Source organism: Juglans microcarpa x Juglans regia, chromosome 7D, assembly GCF_004785595.1.
Source record: "Juglans microcarpa x Juglans regia isolate MS1-56 chromosome 7D, Jm3101_v1.0, whole genome shotgun sequence".
NCBI lineage: Eukaryota > Viridiplantae > Streptophyta > Magnoliopsida > Fagales > Juglandaceae > Juglans > Juglans microcarpa x Juglans regia.
Genome location: NC_054606.1, coordinates 10243395 through 10261066, shown reverse-complemented (window position 1 = coordinate 10261066; position 17672 = coordinate 10243395). Strand labels below are relative to the sequence as shown.

The window sequence follows — 17672 nt, the reverse complement described above, 5'->3', positions numbered from 1 at the left end:
TATGTATTGTAAACAAAAAAAAAATTCTAAAAATATAAACATAAATCTGTCAATTTATAATTAAAGTTTTTATGTTATGTTATCAATATTTTGCACAACATATGTTATATTTTTTATGATCAGAAATAAAATTTTAAAATATAGATAAAACTCTATCCATTGATATTTTAAATTAAGAAATTGTATGAATTTAAATTGTCATTTTGTTATTCATTGTGGATTGACAGTAGCAGATTTTTCATATTTTTTCAATTGGACACACGTGCAATGCACGTGTCTCCCCTTACTAGTGTATATATATACATATATAATATGGGCTAGTCTGACGGGCTTGGGTTCCGCCCTCGGGAGAGATACCCTGCAGTCCACATGGGATGGGGCGGGGGCTCCCCCGGCCAACTGGAGATATCCAACACTTGGAAAACCTGGTTACCGAACCCGATAAAACCGAAACCATATACCCGGAATTAAGACAAAGCCCCAGGGTTTTTTTTTTTTTTTTTTTTACAAACCCCAGGGCATTTAAGTGGAAAAGATGTGTGATAATATTTATAAATGACAGCGACGCAGAGCAGAAAAGAAAGAAAAAAGCCATCCAAACACAACAGCACTCTCTCTTCTCTCTCTCTCCCTCTCTCTCTCTCCCCGTTAGGCCTCTCTTGTGGTTCTCTCCTTCTCTATCGTGCGCTTCTCACACATTCTCATCCTCGCAGTTTCGTTGCTCTTCTCGATCCCTCAACTGTGTAAGTCCTTCAGCTTGAATCTCAAATTCCTAGTTCCTGGATCCTTCCTCTTTCTTTCTAAGATCCCCAATTTTATCCCCTTTTTTTAGGTTTCGTTTTCCAAAGTTCAATCTGCTTTCATCTATATTTTGGGACAATTGGAGACGTTTGTATGTTACACTCATTTCCAGATTTGTGTCCGTTTACTTGTTTGGTTCGGATTTTGTGTCCTGCATGTCAACGATTCTGATTAGAAAGTAGGTCATTTATTTTATATCTAGTTCCTTATTTAATATAGTTTAATATGGGGGGATTTTTCCTGTTTGATTTCTTTGAATGATCTGTGGAATCTTTGAGGCGATGTTTATTTGATCGATTTCTGGATTATCGTTATTTTTTTTTAATTTTTAACAGTTAGCCGCAAAATGCTGATACGTTGAATGGATAGGGCTTTTAGAATGTGAATTTGGATTTTTTCAAAGGAACGTCACGACTCACAAGTGGTTTGAAAATGTATTTTGGTTAGATTTGATGTTTTCTACTGTTATTGTAATATTTGGGTTGGTTTCACTCATTTTTCTTTTATTTTTCTGTGAAGTTGTTATTGCTTGATGAGTGGTATGTATTTTGTAAGCTACGGCTGTCAGATTCTGCCTTAGTCGTTAATACTTTATCAAACTATTGAAGGGAAAGGAATGTTAGATTTTAAATTGTGCATCTAATCCCGTATCGTTTTAAAAAGGAGGTGAAGACTTACCTTGGTCTTTCGAAGGTTTAAAATTCGCTATTGTTACCATCTACCGAAACAAGCTTAATGATTTATTTGCATATATGCTATATTCATTCTAGTATTTGTTCTGGGCATCTGGTGGACTTGTTGTCGATTCCATAGCATCATTTTTTTTCCTTTCTCCAGATTGTTTCAGGTAAATCATGAGTGACGAGGGAGAAAAGACTTGTCCTCTCTGCGCAGAAGAGATGGATTTGACTGATCAGCAGTTGAAGCCATGTAAATGTGGTTATGAGGTTTGAGACTGTATATTATTTTTTTGGGTAGACGGTTTTTGAGTGAGTAGATTAACTTTATTTGTTGGAGTATATATTTTAACAAGTATATCGAGTTGTTTTTCCTTTTCTGATCGTTGTTCACTACAGAGGTTCAATCACGTGCGTCTTTATCCCGCGCTCTTGCGATGCATTTTCCTTTCATCATGTTAGCTGCTGAACCAGCAATAAATGAAGTATACACGGGATGAATTTGAAGAATATGTTGCACTTTCTCCATTCTCTTGGTCTTGGTTGTGATACTATAGAATTGCTGCTTTGTAATTCTTAATAGTATGACGAGTTTATACAAAATATGTTCTTAATTTTGTAGATGAACTAGCTGTGTCTACATTTCTGGTGTCAACCATATTACTATTTGCTTTCTTAATTATCTTCTGAACCTTTGTCCACTTACATACAGATATGTGTTTGGTGCTGGCATCACATCCTGGAGATGGCTGAAAAGGATGAGACAGAGGGGCGGTGTCCTGCCTGTCGCTCCCCTTATGACAAAGTAAAGATTGTTGGGATGGCTGCTAACTGTGAGAGGTGATTATTCTATGAACAGTATTTGCTGCTGGTGTGGAATCTTTATTAGTATTTGTAATGCTGCTTTCATTTTATTTTCTTCAACAGGATGGTGGCTGAAATCAGTATGGATAGGAAAAAGTGCCTGAAGGCTAAATCCAAACCATCTGAGGGACGGAAGCAACTGAGCAGTGTTCGCGTGATTCAACGGAACCTTGTTTACATAGTTGGCTTGCCTTTAAATCTGGCAGATGAAGATGTAGCCTTTCTCTTTCCTCTCTCTAATCAACTCATTATGTTTGGTTGATTTCTTTTGAGGTGTGCATGAATATATTTTAATGTTTATGCAGCTTCTCCAACACCGTGAATATTTTGGTCAGTATGGTAAGGTTCTAAAAGTGTCCATGTCTCGGACTGCAGCTGGTGTAATTCAACAATTTCCAAACAATACATGTAGTGTGTAAGCAACATATATTTTATTTTCGCCTGGTTACTCAACACATGATGCACTGCATGTTCGTCTGTCTTGTTGGATATTTTAAATTTTGTGTTACTAATGCTTCAAAGTGTAAAATGTCGTTTGAATTTAATTGCATACATTTTTACTATTATTTTTCCTTCCCATTATAGTATCCTTCATAGTTTTTGCCTTTTCGTTTTTCGGTGATCCTGTTTTATAGGGCTTTTTGAGTTATTTGGTTTATAACATTGTTTTGATTACCTTCGTTCACGGGTAATTAGTGTTGTACTTACTAAATGCTCATGTATCCAGCTATATTACCTATTCCAAAGAGGAGGAAGCTATTCGTTGTATTCAAAATGTACATGGGTTTATTTTGGATGGCAGATCCTTAAGGTATATGCATGCGGATGCTTCTTGAAAAGTACTTCTATTATCAGTGGGTGGTTTATGAGCATGCATCATTTTAGTTATAATCTCAATAACCCTTGGAGTATGTGCCAGGGCTTGCTTTGGAACCACAAAGTATTGTCATGCTTGGCTGAGAAATGTGGTATGCATCCTTGCTTGGTTTATTAGGTATTATAATTTTCTTTTTAGTTGTCACATAAGCCAAATTGTTCATCCAATTGAGTACGGAGAGTATATTTGGTGCAGCCCTGCAGCAATACGGATTGTCTCTATTTGCATGAGATTGGTCCTCAAGAGGATAGTTTCTCTAAAGATGAAATAATTTCAGCATATACAAGGTAAATGTATAAGTTGTGCATGTGATATTTTTGTTTTTAGAAGCCTTGTTCTTGTTATTAGCTTGGTGTCACTTAGGTAATGCCCATTTATTGTGTTTTTCCGAGGATACTGCAGCAAGAGCTAATTGAGTGTGAGCGTGCATCTGCAACTTTCTTTCTCTATGAAAGAAATTGTGATTAACAATGCACAATGGAATTTTCATGTGATTGGTTATAAGCACGTTGGTTTTGAAAGAAATCTGGTCTCTGGCCTCGTCCAATGGTGTCTTTTAAAAACATTCCTCGTTCTGGCAATAACTATATATGTGAAACCTAAGCATCAGAAAAGATGAGGAGCCTTGACCATTTCTGGATTTGGTTAATTGACACGATTGGAAATTCCACGGGTGGCATGGCTAAAATAAGATTAGCATCTGGAAAATCTTAAAGTCATGTTTTTTTGTTGTTTTTTACTAAAATAGGAATTGCACATTATTGGGAAAGATAGTATATGAAGTTGGAGTTTCAATGTTTGAAGAGAATTTTACATTTGAAATTTGAAAATTTTATATGACATGTATTGGGTATATTGATCTTACAAAAATATTTTGATTGAATTTTTTTGCTTTGTGCTGCTTGATCTTTACATGGTGTCTTCATAGGAAGATTAATTAACTTTCATAGTGGTTTTAAAGGAGTCGAGTTCAACAAATTACTGGTGCTACAAACAATATGCAGCGGCGTTCGGGGAATGTGTTACCACCACCACCAGACGAATATTATATTAACAGTTCCACTTCAACTGGAAAGCCCATTGTCAAAACTACTATTGTAAGACCAGATGCCATAAGTTATGCATTTTGCTTTACTGCTGTCATAGGCAGTTTGCTTTACACTAAAGTAACATATTGCAGAGGGATTTTGGTCTATTTTTGTCATTATCAAATTGATCTATGTTAGGTACACAGTTCAATACACGTGGAAGGACTGCTTTTGCATGCCCTTATATCACAATATTGGTGTATCAGATGTTCCCAACATGCCTATTGTTGGACTGGTACCCGTTTTTGGTGTATGAGATAAGAAGAGTTGTGACTTCCCATTTGTAATGATCATTCCTATAAATGTGTGGGTGTGAATTTTTCACTCACATTTTTTTTGGATGTATGTCTCTCTAAGATTGGGTACACACCTTATGCCACACATTACATGTACACTTCATTTTCTTCAAGGAAGTGGAAAATTACTTATCGAGACACTATGGCATCCAACACTTACCTAGTAAGTATAACAAATTGGATAGGATTGATGATGCTTTTTTGTTTTTCAGAATAATGGTTGTGGCCAAAATACTGGAGAGATACAAATGCAAGAGATATCTAGCATTAATGATAGTGAGATATCCAATATTTACATTGAAAAGGGAATATTGAGAGACTCAGTTTTATAATTGAGATGTATGAGTATCATCTTAAGTTTAAGCAACCTGTGATTGAGTGAACTGTGTTCACTTACATTATCTTAGATACTTTGGATTTGCAGAACCCATGCTTTTTTAAAAATGTTTTAACTTACGGTATTCTTGAATACTAAGCTTTAAAAATGTTGTGATTTGATTACATTTATCTAGCAGAATATTGCGAGTGTTCTTAGAAGTTCTCCACCAAATGGAAGTTCTGGTAGATCTGTATCTCTTCCTGCTGCGGCCTCATGGTATGCACCAATTATTGTCCTTTATTTTGTTTGTGACAATTACTAGTACTCAAATTTGTATTATTTGTACCAGGGGAATGCGAGCTACTAATGGCCATCTACCAGCTTCCAGTATAGCAAGTACAAATGGACCTTCTAAGCAGAACCCTGACACAGTTGCTAGTACATTGTCATTTACATCAGCAGTTACAGGCATAACTCAGGCTTCCTCATTGCAAAGTGATGCTACAAAGAGGCCAACATTGAATGAAGATATTCAAACTATAAACCCAACCAGTAAACTGGAATCATTAAACACTTTGAAACAGCATATAATTACAGATTCTCCAACCAATTCATCTGAGAAAGTTGCCATGCCGGATGGAACTTTTTCTTTAACATTAAGCAGTGAGTTTTCTTGTCCACCAGCATCCGAGGACAATGATAGAGGTATTAGTCTGCCACCAGAGGTTACAAATTCTGCTTATACTGAGGAGTCCTGCAGTTCTATCAATGAAAAATTAGGGCTTGCCAGCGATGGACAGATTCAGAACTTATGCTCTGATGTATCTTCAATAAGTATTGATAGAATTGCGAGAGATGAACATTCAGTTGCAATCAGACCTAATAGTTCACTTTTTGATCGTGTCTTGATTAAAGAACCTGGACTTCAAAGGTTGCAGCAAGATTATGCTGAGCAACATACTGAACCTTTATTAATCTCAACTGTTGGGAAAGCACCTTCCATCGATGGGGTGTGTGCATCAAGAGAACAGTGTGACTGGATATCAGATTCACATACTCGAGTAATACAAGATACATCTTCTGAAGTTGAAGATGATATACTATCTTTTGAGAGTCAAAGACTCAAGGACCCAGAAGTTGTAAGTAGGTCTACTTATTTGACCAATTTGGCTAATTCGCTCCATGTTTCAAGGTCTCATCCTCTTCAGCATGGTGAGGATTATGGTGCACTTAGTTTAAATGCCGATCGTCCGATGTCTGTGGATAATAGGGTCAGTGACCGTTCGCTTCTACATTCATCTAGCATTTCAGTGATATCTAATGGTTTCCCTGATAACTTGGTGAACAATGCCCCTGGTTTGGATATGACCTTGGAGCATTCCTTTTTGCATCCAAATGAAGATAAAGGGAAGCAAATGGGGAGATTCTTGAGTGGTGTGACAAATAATGAGGGCAATGCTGCTGTCGATAAAGGAGAGAGCAGTATAATATCAAATATATTGTCATTGGACTGTGACCCATGGGATGAGTCGTTGGGATCCCCTCAGAATCTGGCTAAGTTGTTTAAGGAAGGTGATACTCAGACTGGTTCTCACATAATATCAGGTTCCTGGAGAGCACCAAATAATAATCAGTCGAGGTTTTCTTTTGCAAGGCATGAGGAGTTGAGAAGTCAACCATTTGATGTACAGCAATCTTTCAATGCCATTGAGCAATTGCCAATGAGCCAATCATTCAGCCAGTATTGTGGTGGAAGAGATTTGTATTTGGAAAAACATGGGATTGGCAATGATTTCTCTTCCCGAAATTTTGAAGAATCTGAGAATCTTGCTAACATTCATCCCGCTTTCACTCCTAATAAGCTTTCTGGTGAGTCTTCTTTAGTTTCCTGAACTTCTGATTTACATTCTATGATTTATGTTGGGGTTTTTTTTCATCTAATTGCAGCTTCCGCTTTTATGTAATCTTCTATCAATTACATTCTGAGCTGTTTAGTTTTGGGGATAGCTGCCTTCGGGCCGTTTGGCAATCAATTTAATGACAGAGCCTTCATTTTGCTTATAAAAAAAATGACAGCCGTAATTTTTTCAGGTGTTTCAAGGGCACAAATTTCAGCCCCACCTGGATTCTCTATGTCAAGCAGGGCACCACCACCGGGCTTTTCCTCTAGCAAGAGAATGGACCAGGCATTTGACCCCATGACTGGTTAGTTATATATATTGTTTATCCTGATCTTTAACCAGGTTTTCACATATCTATTCCATGTTGAAAATGATTAACCGATAAAAGAAAAAGAAAATGATTAGGTAATTTACTTTTTTTCTTTTATTTGTCAGGGAATCATTTGCTTGACCCGTCCTCCTTGTTGAGAAACTCATATCAGACGATGCCAACTGGAAATATTGTTAATACTGGGGATATTGAGTTTATGGATCCTGCAATTTTGGCTGTGGGTGAAGGGAGACTTCAAGGTGGGCTTAACAATCCAGTCTTAGACATGAGATCAACTTTCCCTCCACAATTAAGTGCATATGAAAGTGACTCCAGATTTCAGCTATTGATGCAAAGATCACTCTCACAGCAGCAGAACATGAGATTTACCGACATTGATGATAATTTTTCTCATCGTAGCAATTCTTATGGCCTTTCTACAAGGCTTGCGGATCAATCACAAGCGAGCAATCTGTCCCCTTTTGCTGCACAGCTGTCCCTCCAACAGTCTAGAAATGCACTTATGTCTAATGGCCACTGGGACAGTTGGAATGAAGTTCAAAGTGGGAATGGTCTAGGTATGCCAGAGCTCCTAAGAAATGATAGACTGGGGTATAATAAATTTTATACTGGCTATGAAGATTCGAAGTATCGGACGCCAAGCTCTGGTGATCTCTATAACAGGACATTTGGGATGTGATTCTTGTCAGGATGATACTTCTTGCGTGGCTGGCAATGCTTAAACCCAAATGAAAATAATCTTGTGCAATTTGGTAGCGCCATATTGAGTGGATGGCACTGACTTACAATTCATAACCGATCTCAACAGGCCTATGATGCGTCAAAAACTCCTGAAAGATATGGGGTCTGGTTGCGATCGGGTAAGGACCAAACTTTTTTCTGCGCTTGTTATATTTGTGTCTTACGGTGGCTGCATGTTTTGTGGCAGACTTTTCTCTTCCCCGTGGAATCACACTTCTTTCCTGCTTTTCGGTCTTGTAGCCCCCCATGGGCGGGCATGCACCCATGCTTCTGTAGCCTACTTTTAGGGCTGGTTTGGGACACAAAGACAAAATACAAAATTATAATCTCATGTCATCATTACATCTTTTTCAAATCCTCATACAAAATATAATAAACAATTCAATTTTTTCAAATCTCAAAACAATAATAATATTAAAACATAATATTTTAAACTTTCCAACAAAACACAAAATTCTCATCTCACTTAATGTTGCAAAATCTGTTCTCAACATTCTCAAACAGAATTAAAACAGATTTCTAAGTTATGGCTTGAATGCTTACCAATTAGCCGGTATTAATCTGCTGCTGTCGCGGGGATTATAATTATGAAAACTAAATATTCTTTGTTGATTTTTTGTTACTGTTAGTTGGTATTGTCTGATAGATTGACTCGTATTACATCCTTTTATTTATGTGCAGGTGAACTAAGCTGCCATTGTACAAGTCATATGAAATTATGACATTGATGGATAGAATAGATTATCGGTGCTGGCTGAGTGCTTTAATTGATCAAATAGGCTGGCAGATGCCCCAAATTACCTTTTCCCCTTCTCTGACTCTAGCACTCACTGCCTTCACAATTCTAACAAAACGTGAAGTTGGGTTGGGGTGGCCGAGGCCCCGAGGTCTTGGACTTTCGAGGGACCGAGAAATACCCCCGCCTTACAGTTTAACTGTATAACCATCATCTTCTCACATGTTTCATTTGCCGCCTTTTTGTTCCCCAGATGTGTACATGTGTTATAATTATTTAGATTTTGCGTGCTTTTTATTGTCTGAAGAAAAGTTGAAAACGTTGCTTGATTTATTTCTGTATCATATAAGCGGGGGTTTTAGTCATCAGAGCTTTAGCATTTGTAGTGAAAGCTCCGGGCTTCTTTAGCATTCACTTTCTTCCATTTATGGCTAATTAAGACTATTCATCCAGGTTGAATTTTTTTCCAGCCCAGTCTGGAACCTAGGAAATAGGATTCCGGTTTCGGATTTCGGCCTGGATCAAACTCGAGCCAAAATCTGAGTTTCCAAAACTTGACCTGCTCAATCTGAGTATGGGTTTGAAATTCGGATATTGGATTTTAAAAACATAACCTACAATCACTCCAAGAGCAATGTTATGCGCCTACTGGAGCAAATAAGGGCACGAATAGGAGTGTTAAATCGTGTTAACAGGTCGTGTCAAAACATGTATATTGTCAAAACATGTATATTATACTATATGGGTCAATTCGAGTATGATCTGTTAAATTTATCATGTCAAAATCTCAAATTCTAATATGATTCATTAACATAACGGGTTGACATAACCAGTTAGTGAATACTACGAAATATGTTAACACGATACTATTCGATTCATTTTAATCTATTTATGTAAATGGGTTAAACAAACCTGTAATTAGCCTGTTGATTAAGTTTAATATAATTTTATATAAATGTTAAAATCACAATATCTATAAAAAAAATATAAAACTAATTGCAAGTCTAAAATTACAATCAAGACAATAAAATATCGAAATTAAAATTTCATCAATTTTACTTTTAGGTACAAGGGTATAATTGTAATTTCAACTTTCTTAATAGGACATAATGGGTCAACTTGTTGTGTTTTAATAGGTTAATCCGTTTTGATCCGAATTCGTTAAGACTAAATCAAAACTCGCTATTATCATGTCTTGTTTGTGTTGAGTTAACGGATCGTGTTACATATTGTCCCTCCTAGGCACAAGTATTGTATATGATCTTTGGTGCTTTTTGACTGCTGGCTGTGTTTTGCGAAGAGCAATGTTTTGGAAACGAAAGGAAAATCACTCAAAGAAATTGAAATTGCACTTCTTCCACTCGAGTAAAGGTTTCTGGAGAACTGGAAAAGGATACATTCATCGGCTACTCTTTCCGAAAGGCTATTATGTAGATTTTTTAATTAATTTTTCCGAAGTACATTGATGTTCTTTTCCTAATGATATATTAAATGAAATGTAGTACACCTGAAAGACTCGAAGTGTCCATCCTCAAATCAAATAATTCAACTTCCTGTCAATATTGTTAAAAAATCATGACTTTCTTAAAAGACTCGAAGTGTCCATCCTCAAATCAAATAATTCAACTTCCTGTCAATATTGTTAAAAAATCATGACTTTCTTTCAACCGAGTGTATAATCTCTCATCACTTTTTTTAGAATTTACCTTATACAATGTAGGCTTTCGTATAATAATAATATGAATCATAATAATAAAAAAAGACAGGTTCAACCCGAAACTCGGATTTTTAAAAATCTAGATTCATCCGGGTCTAGCTCAAGTCTAATCCTGACTAATCCGATCTAGGTTCTGGCCTGGATTAGAAACCTGAGTTCCGGTTTGAGTATATACGGGTTCCCAGGCCGAAACCCGGATGAACAATCTTAAATATAATTCTACCGGTTTTTGGAAATTTCATACGGCTGACTTCTCTTTATATAAACAAAATATTTTGATTACTTCACTTGTTAATAAAAAAAAAAAATTCAATGATTACAAATATCACATATTATATTTTAATGAAACCCGAGTTTCGGTCTGAGTATACTCGGGTTCTAAGGCCGAAATCCGGATGAACAGTCTTAAATATAATCCTACTGGTTCTTGGAAATTTCATACGGCTTACTTCTCTTTGTATAAACAAAACATTTTGATTACTTTACTCGAAAATAAAAAATTCAATGATTACAAATATCACGTATTACATTTTAAATAAAAGAGAAAATCTTTAGAGAGAATGTGGTGTTAAACACCAAATAATACCCTCCAATGGAAGGGTGCAACATCATTGTCCCATTTGTTTAAGAATGGACCACACGACATAGAATTGGAGATTTCATGCATACTCTCTCCCAGAACAAAAAGTCTTGCTTATTCTTTACCTCCACACCTCCCTTACCATCAATAATGAAGGTTCTCTAACAGGAGTATTTTTTTTATATAGAAAGTTCTTCTCTTTTCCTTCTCCTGTTCTTGAAGGTTTTCCACCCTCAAAGTGGATCTTCCTTTTCAATCAACCATTATATTACAAATTTATTACCAAACCTTTTCTCAATCAACTGCTACATTTACAGATCTGTTACAGTTGATATCAGAGAAATACTAGTCTTTGTGAGAAAAATCTGATTCTAATGGCTGGGGGTACCCGCCTAACACAGTTGCAGTATGGGTTGACGGCGCTAAAAAGTCCATAAATGTAGAAGTTGCACACCTAAAAAGACAAATGAAAGCTTTATTGCAACAAATGACAGCCTTAACAATAGAAATGCAGAAAAGAAACATCACCTATAACCTTGGTGGCTCTATATTGGGAATGCAGAATCAAGATGAAGGAGGGAAGAACTTTGGTGGAGAGGTAGAAGCCAGACCTGTGAGGCTACATTTTTCCAGTATTTCATGAAGAAGACCCCATGGGTAGGTTATACAAGGTAAAGTAGTTCTTCTCTTTTCACAAGTCCTCACCACAACACCAAATCCAGTTTGCTTCCTTTCATATTGAGGGTTAAGCCCTTATTTGGTTTCAAGACTTGGAAGATTCTGGTCTACTATCCAATTGGGACTCCCTAGTTAAGTTCCTACTACTTCGGTTTGGCCTTAATGCCTATAATGACCCCATGAAGGCATTAACTAGACTAAGACAAGGAAGAAGATTTGTGGAATAATATAAGGTACGGTTTGAGTCCTTATCCAATAGATTGAGGGGCTATTAGATCCCTACAAATTAAGTTGTTTCTTAAGTGACTTAAGGGATGAGATTAGATTCCATGTGAGAATATTTAGTCTTCGACTCTCTCCACATTAACTACAACCTATAGTCTAGCAAAACTTCAAGAAGAAAACCTCAACTTAATAATAATAATAATAATAATAAACACCACAAACCAACCAAACTCATATTCAGCCAAACCAGGTTTATTGAGAATCCACACACCATAGAAATCAACCAACCGGCGAGTCCAGAAAATAAAGCAAGCCCAAATGAAGGAAATGAGGGAAAATGGGTTGTGTTATTACTGTGACACTAAATGGAACCCAAGGCATAAATGTCAAAACCCTAGGTTATACCTATTGAAGGAAGTCCTAACTGAAAATGAGGATGAAATAGATGAGGCAGTGTTCCACCCGAGAGGGATAAGGAGGAGGTGAATGTTACTATAGCCAACCTTAAAATTTCTTTATATGCCTTAATAGGGTCGCACTGCCCCAAAACTATGAGGGTCAAAGGTTCCATAGGATTTACTTGGACTACAATCCTCATTGACACGGGATCTAAACATAATTTCTTGGATCCAACTATTGTTAATAGGGTTGTCCTACCCCAAGAGGTGTGAGGGTGAAAATATAAGGAATTTTGTATACTTTGGATGCTCATGTATTGGTACTAGCAGGGTGCGATATGGTATTGGAAATTCGGTGGCTCAAAGAACTTGGTTCAATCTTTTAGAAGTTTGAGGATTTGACAATGCAATTCACATACCAAGGGAGAGCAGTGACATTAAAGAGGCTAACTCTAGCAAAATTAATAGAGGAAGGGCCCCTTAATCATGACAGTAAACTGGAGAAGAGAGGGCTGTTTATACATGTTATAGAGGGTGAAGAAGATGCTGGATAGAAAATAACAAGTGGACATACAACAACTATTCAATTCCTTCTACAAGCCTACAGTGAAGTATTCCAAGAACCGAATGGGTTACCACCAAATCGAGCCAAAAACCATGTCATTACCTTATTATAAGGCCATAACGATACCATTACTATAAAAAAGGCCATACTGATACTCTTACTATAAAAAAAATGAAATTGAAAAAATAGTTTGGGAACTCCTAAACTCGGGGGTCATTTAACCCAATCAAGTCCTTACTCTTCAACAGTTCTTTTGGTGAGGAAAGTCGATGGCTTATAGAGATTAGGTGTGGACTATAGGGGGTTGAATCAGGTCACGGTGAATGACAAATTCCCAATCCTAGTTGTGGAGGAGTTCATGGATGAATTATTCAGTGTTGTGATATTTTTGAAATTAGACTTGAGGTCTGGTTACCACCAAATTTGTGTGAAACCAAAAAATGTTCCTAAAACAACGTTTAGGACCCGCGAAGGGCACTATGAGTTCCTAGTCACACCCTTAGGGCTGACCAATGCCCCCTTCAACCTTTCAAAACTTAATGAACGAGGTATTTAAACCTTATCTTAGAAGAGTTTTTTTTTTTTATGATATTTTAGTGTACAACAAGAAGGAGCGGGAAAGTGAAGAACACTTAAAGGTAACCCTGGAAACACTAAGGTAGCATCGGCTTTATGCTAAACAAAGCAAGTGTCAGTTTGGGTGTCAAGAGATTGCCTATCTTGGTCACTTAACCTCAACCTAGGGGGTAAGGGCTGATCCAAAGAAGCTTTCAGCCATTAAGAACTAGCTCATTGAAGGCTTTAAGAGGGTTTCATGGGTTACTTCCAGAGATTTATAAAAGGGTATGGAGGGATTGATGCCCCCACTAACATATATGCTAAAAAGGAACAATTTTCTGTGGACAGAGGGGTCTTAAGTCTGTCTTCTATCAATTGAAGGAGGTTGTAGTTCAACCCCCAGTGTTGGCACTATCGAATATTTCCTCTCCTTCCATCATCAAGTGTGATGCATCGAGAATAGCTGATGGAGTTGTGTTAATGCAAAAAGGGAGCCCTTGGCTTTTTTCAGCCAAGCATTAAGAAGTAGAACCAAAGAAATGTCAACCTACAAAAAGAAATTGTATGTCATCGTTTCAATGGTGAATAGATAGAGATCCTACTTGTTGGGAAAGCCCTTTGTAATCAGAATTGACTAGCAAAGTTTGAAGTATTTGTTGGACTAAAACGTGGGCACACTTGTACAGCAAAAGTGAGTTACCAAGTTACTTGGGTATGGTTTCTTAGTGGAATAAAGGAAGGGAACTGAGAATAGGGTGGCCGATGACCTATCAAGAAAGGAAATCGAGAAACTATATACGCTATCCTTAATTTAATTTTCCTCTATGAGTTGGATGGAGGAATTAAAGGTTGCCTATGATAATGATGAAGTATTGCAGGGGCTAATCACTCAGTTCAAGGAAAACAAGATGCCCCTGTGTATTCTATGTGGGGGAGTTGCTGATGTATAAGAACAAGCTGAACATACCTACGACCTTCGAAACCAAGCTGCTGGAATTGATGCATAGAAGTCCATGGTGGGGGCACTAAGGGTATGACAAGACCATTCATAAGGTAAGAAGGGAATTCTACTGGCCTAACTTGAAGCGAGATGTTGAGTAGATTATAAGAGGTTGTGATGTGTATCAAAGGGTAAAGATTGATAACACCCTACCCAGCAGGTTATTACAACCCCTCCCTGTGCCACTTTAACCATAGACTCACATCACCATGAATTTCATTGAGGAATTACACAAATCTAAAGGCTATAATAGTTTATGGGTCGTGGTGGATAGACTAACTAAATACGCCTATTTCACCAACCTCAAGCATCCCTACACAACACAAACAGTGGCTGGATTTTACTTGAAGAATTTTCTCAAGCTACATTGGTTGCCTATTTCTATTGTATCATATAGGGACAACATGTTTACAAGAAAATTTTGGAAGGAGTTCTTTACCCTACAAGGTGTGAAGATGAACATGAGCATAACTTACCATCATCAAACAGACAAATAGATAGAAGCTGTGAACAAAATGGTTGAAAACTACCTAAGATGCTTCTCAAGTGATAGGCCTAAGGACAAGTCGGTTTGGGTCCCTCTAGCAAAGTGGTGGTACAATTTCACTCTACATCACACTACAAAAATCACCCCTTTTAAGGCATTGTACGGGTATCCTCCTCCCAAGCTCTTAAACTACATACCAGGCACGACCAAGCTAGAGGCAGTGAAAGCTAGCCTACGGACCTAGGACCAAATCGCACAAATACTCAAACACAATCTACATCAAGCTCAAGCACGCATGAAGAAGTACTCAAATCTTAAAAGAAAGGAACAAGATTATCAGATCGGAAAGTGAGTATACCTATGTCTTCAACCCTACCGGCAGACATCGATCTCCCAACTCTAAAGCTTCAAGTTGTCACCGAGGTATTTTGGTCCCTTCCAAATCAACTCAAAAGGTTGGATTTGTTGCCTACAAGCTCGATCTACCACCCAGGACTCGGATTCACATCACATTCCATGTCTCCCAGCTCAAGAGAATACTAGGAGCTAAGTTCACCGCTATACCTAAGTTGTCGCCAATGTATGCCATAGGACTCATGAAATCAAAACCCCAAGAGATTCTAGGCTGCCACTTGACCAAGACACGCAATCGGGCACAACTAGAGCTCCTCGTGAGATGGCAAGGGTAGGGTATTGAAAAGGCCACATGGTTACCATATCACCAACTCAAAGTAGCTTATCTTCACCTTGTCGGCAATGTACTCTAAGGGGGAGGGTCTATAAAACAGGTTGCACAGAGCTAGGGTATGAAGAATGGGTAAGATGGGAAGTTTCAAGAACTCACACAGTTAAAGTACAAAGTCTAAGTCTTAAGTAAGTTAATTTAACTGTTTAGTTGTTGTCGTGGGCATTGGGCCAGAGTCTGTAGTGATGTGGGCTAAGGGCCAAGTCTGTTTTTAAGCTTAGTTTGTTTAGGTCCAATCTGTTATGGACCATATGTTGCTTGTCTATTTTGTGTTAGCCTGGGCCCATAAAGGTCAGTTCGTATAAGTGTTGAACATGCTGGCAGTAGTGTTTTTTTTTTATTATTATTATCCAGAAAGTAATAGAAAGGTGTTCTATTTTCCTTCTCCTGTTCTTAGAGGTTTTCCACCCTTGAAGTGGATCTTGCTTTTAATCAATCGTTACATTTACAGATTTATTACCAAACATTTTCTCAATCAACTACTATATTTACAGATTTGTTACAAATTAATTAATAACTCCCTCATAATTATGTTTTTGTCATATAAACAATATATATATTTCTCGTCGATTAATAATATACTTTTGAGAAAAAAAAATCCTTCCATTCTCGAGTCCTAGCTCATGCCATTTAATCATTTTACAGTTGAAAAAATGGGTATTAGATAAAGCTCACATTAAGGCCTAGTGGTAATTGTCTCCATTCAGGAGGGGGAAAAAAAAAAACACCACTAATGCATCTTTTAAAGGCTGAACCCTCTAAGTTAGGGCATATTTTCATGGGGCATTTGGCAATACTAGTTTCCATGACAAGTGCTTACTTACTAGATTGTCATAGATCATTGCTGACTCCTATTTGAATCAGTATGAAGATGGTAAAAAAGAGAATAGTTTCTGTATTTTTTTTGTGACATGGTCGAGCAATAAGGCGAGGGACTGCAAATCCTTTTTCTCTAGTTTCATTGCTCACAGTAATTGTGTCTTTCTGGAAGAATTGATGACTACATCAAAGATGTATATGCTAGTACTAGTGCATCTAAGAATTCTTAACTAGCTAGTTATAATTAGCCTTAGACTGTGGAACAAAGGTTCTTTTCTCAGAGAAGAAGCAATGACAATATCCAAAAAATAAACATTGACTAACTTTGTGCTAGCAACCATGATAATACAGAGGATGCAAGCATTATTTATAAGATTGGACATAAAGCATTTGTATGTGGCATTTTAAAGGCATGCTTGGGAACACAACAGTTCTCAAGATTCTCAGACTACTCCACTACTATTCACAAACAGTTCATTACTATTTACAAATTATTCACAGATGATATGAGATACTCTCAAGTTCTTAACATCTAAACAAAGCCTAAGTCCACTATAAAGTCCCAAGGCTCAATTCTTGACAGGTTGTGGAAATTACCAAATTGGAGTACAATAGAGCCATAGAGAAACTATTTCTTATTCATTTGTCTCAAACTTTTTGAAGAAAGACTTTCGCTAATGGAATTAGAATTTCCATTATTGAAGTATGAGTATCTTGAATTTTACATCTTAAACTATAAAAATTGGAATATTGTACTCTTAAATTTATTAAGAAACTAATAATTCTATTAAAATTTAATTGTTGATTGCACCGCATCAACTATTTTCCTTTATTTAAATGATTGACTCCTTCACAAACAAACTTCATTGATCAAAGCCAATTACAAATGATTAATAATCCAAATGACGTGGGAAATAAAATCTGGGTAAGAATCCCACCAAACATTAATATCATCTACATTCCAAGCATATCTATCAAGTTTATGAGTTGCATTATTGTCCATTCTCCCCACATGCTAAATTTGACATCTTGAAAATCTCTGCATCAGCTCCTAAATGTCCTTTGTAAGATTTCTCAACAGTGATGTTGATGCTCTCAATCCTTGGATACCTTGGACCATAAGAAGAGAATCACTTCCACAATTAGCTCTTGCAGTCCCATATGGATGCACAATTGCAATCCTCTTAGCAAAGCTACAAGTTCAATGTCTAAGGACTTATTGACAATGTGTTCTTTCTTACTAGCAGCCATTAATACATTCCCTTGACT

General features: G+C 37.0%; 1 protein-coding gene across 1 annotated transcript; it reads left to right on the top strand.

Annotated features, from left to right (window-relative positions):
• The first annotated feature begins 573 nt into the window (after positions 1–573).
• LOC121239371 lies at positions 574–8996 on the top strand. The gene is made up of 14 exons (XM_041136615.1): positions 574–743; positions 1639–1748; positions 2191–2318; positions 2406–2556; positions 2648–2757; positions 3070–3153; positions 3262–3310; positions 3415–3506; positions 4181–4316; positions 5119–5198; positions 5272–6791; positions 7014–7127; positions 7259–8014; positions 8577–8996. The coding sequence occupies exons 2-13, from the start codon at positions 1656–1658 to the stop codon at positions 7831–7833; spliced, it is 3132 nt and encodes a 1043-aa protein (XP_040992549.1). The 5' UTR covers positions 574–743; positions 1639–1655; the 3' UTR covers positions 7834–8014; positions 8577–8996.
• The last annotated feature ends 8676 nt before the right edge of the window (positions 8997–17672 follow it).

Bases quoted from the DNA above. Each gene is read 5' to 3' on its own strand.
- LOC121239371 (XM_041136615.1), top strand. From the start codon at position 1,656: ATGAGTGACGAGGGAGAAAAGACTTGTCCTCTCTGCGCAGAAGAGATG. The intron at 3,311-3,414 runs GTATGCATCCTT...TATTTGGTGCAG, and splicing joins ATGCTTGGCTGAGAAATGTG to CCCTGCAGCAATACGGATTG. The intron at 4,317-5,118 runs GTAAGACCAGAT...TTTATCTAGCAG, and splicing joins CCATTGTCAAAACTACTATT to AATATTGCGAGTGTTCTTAG.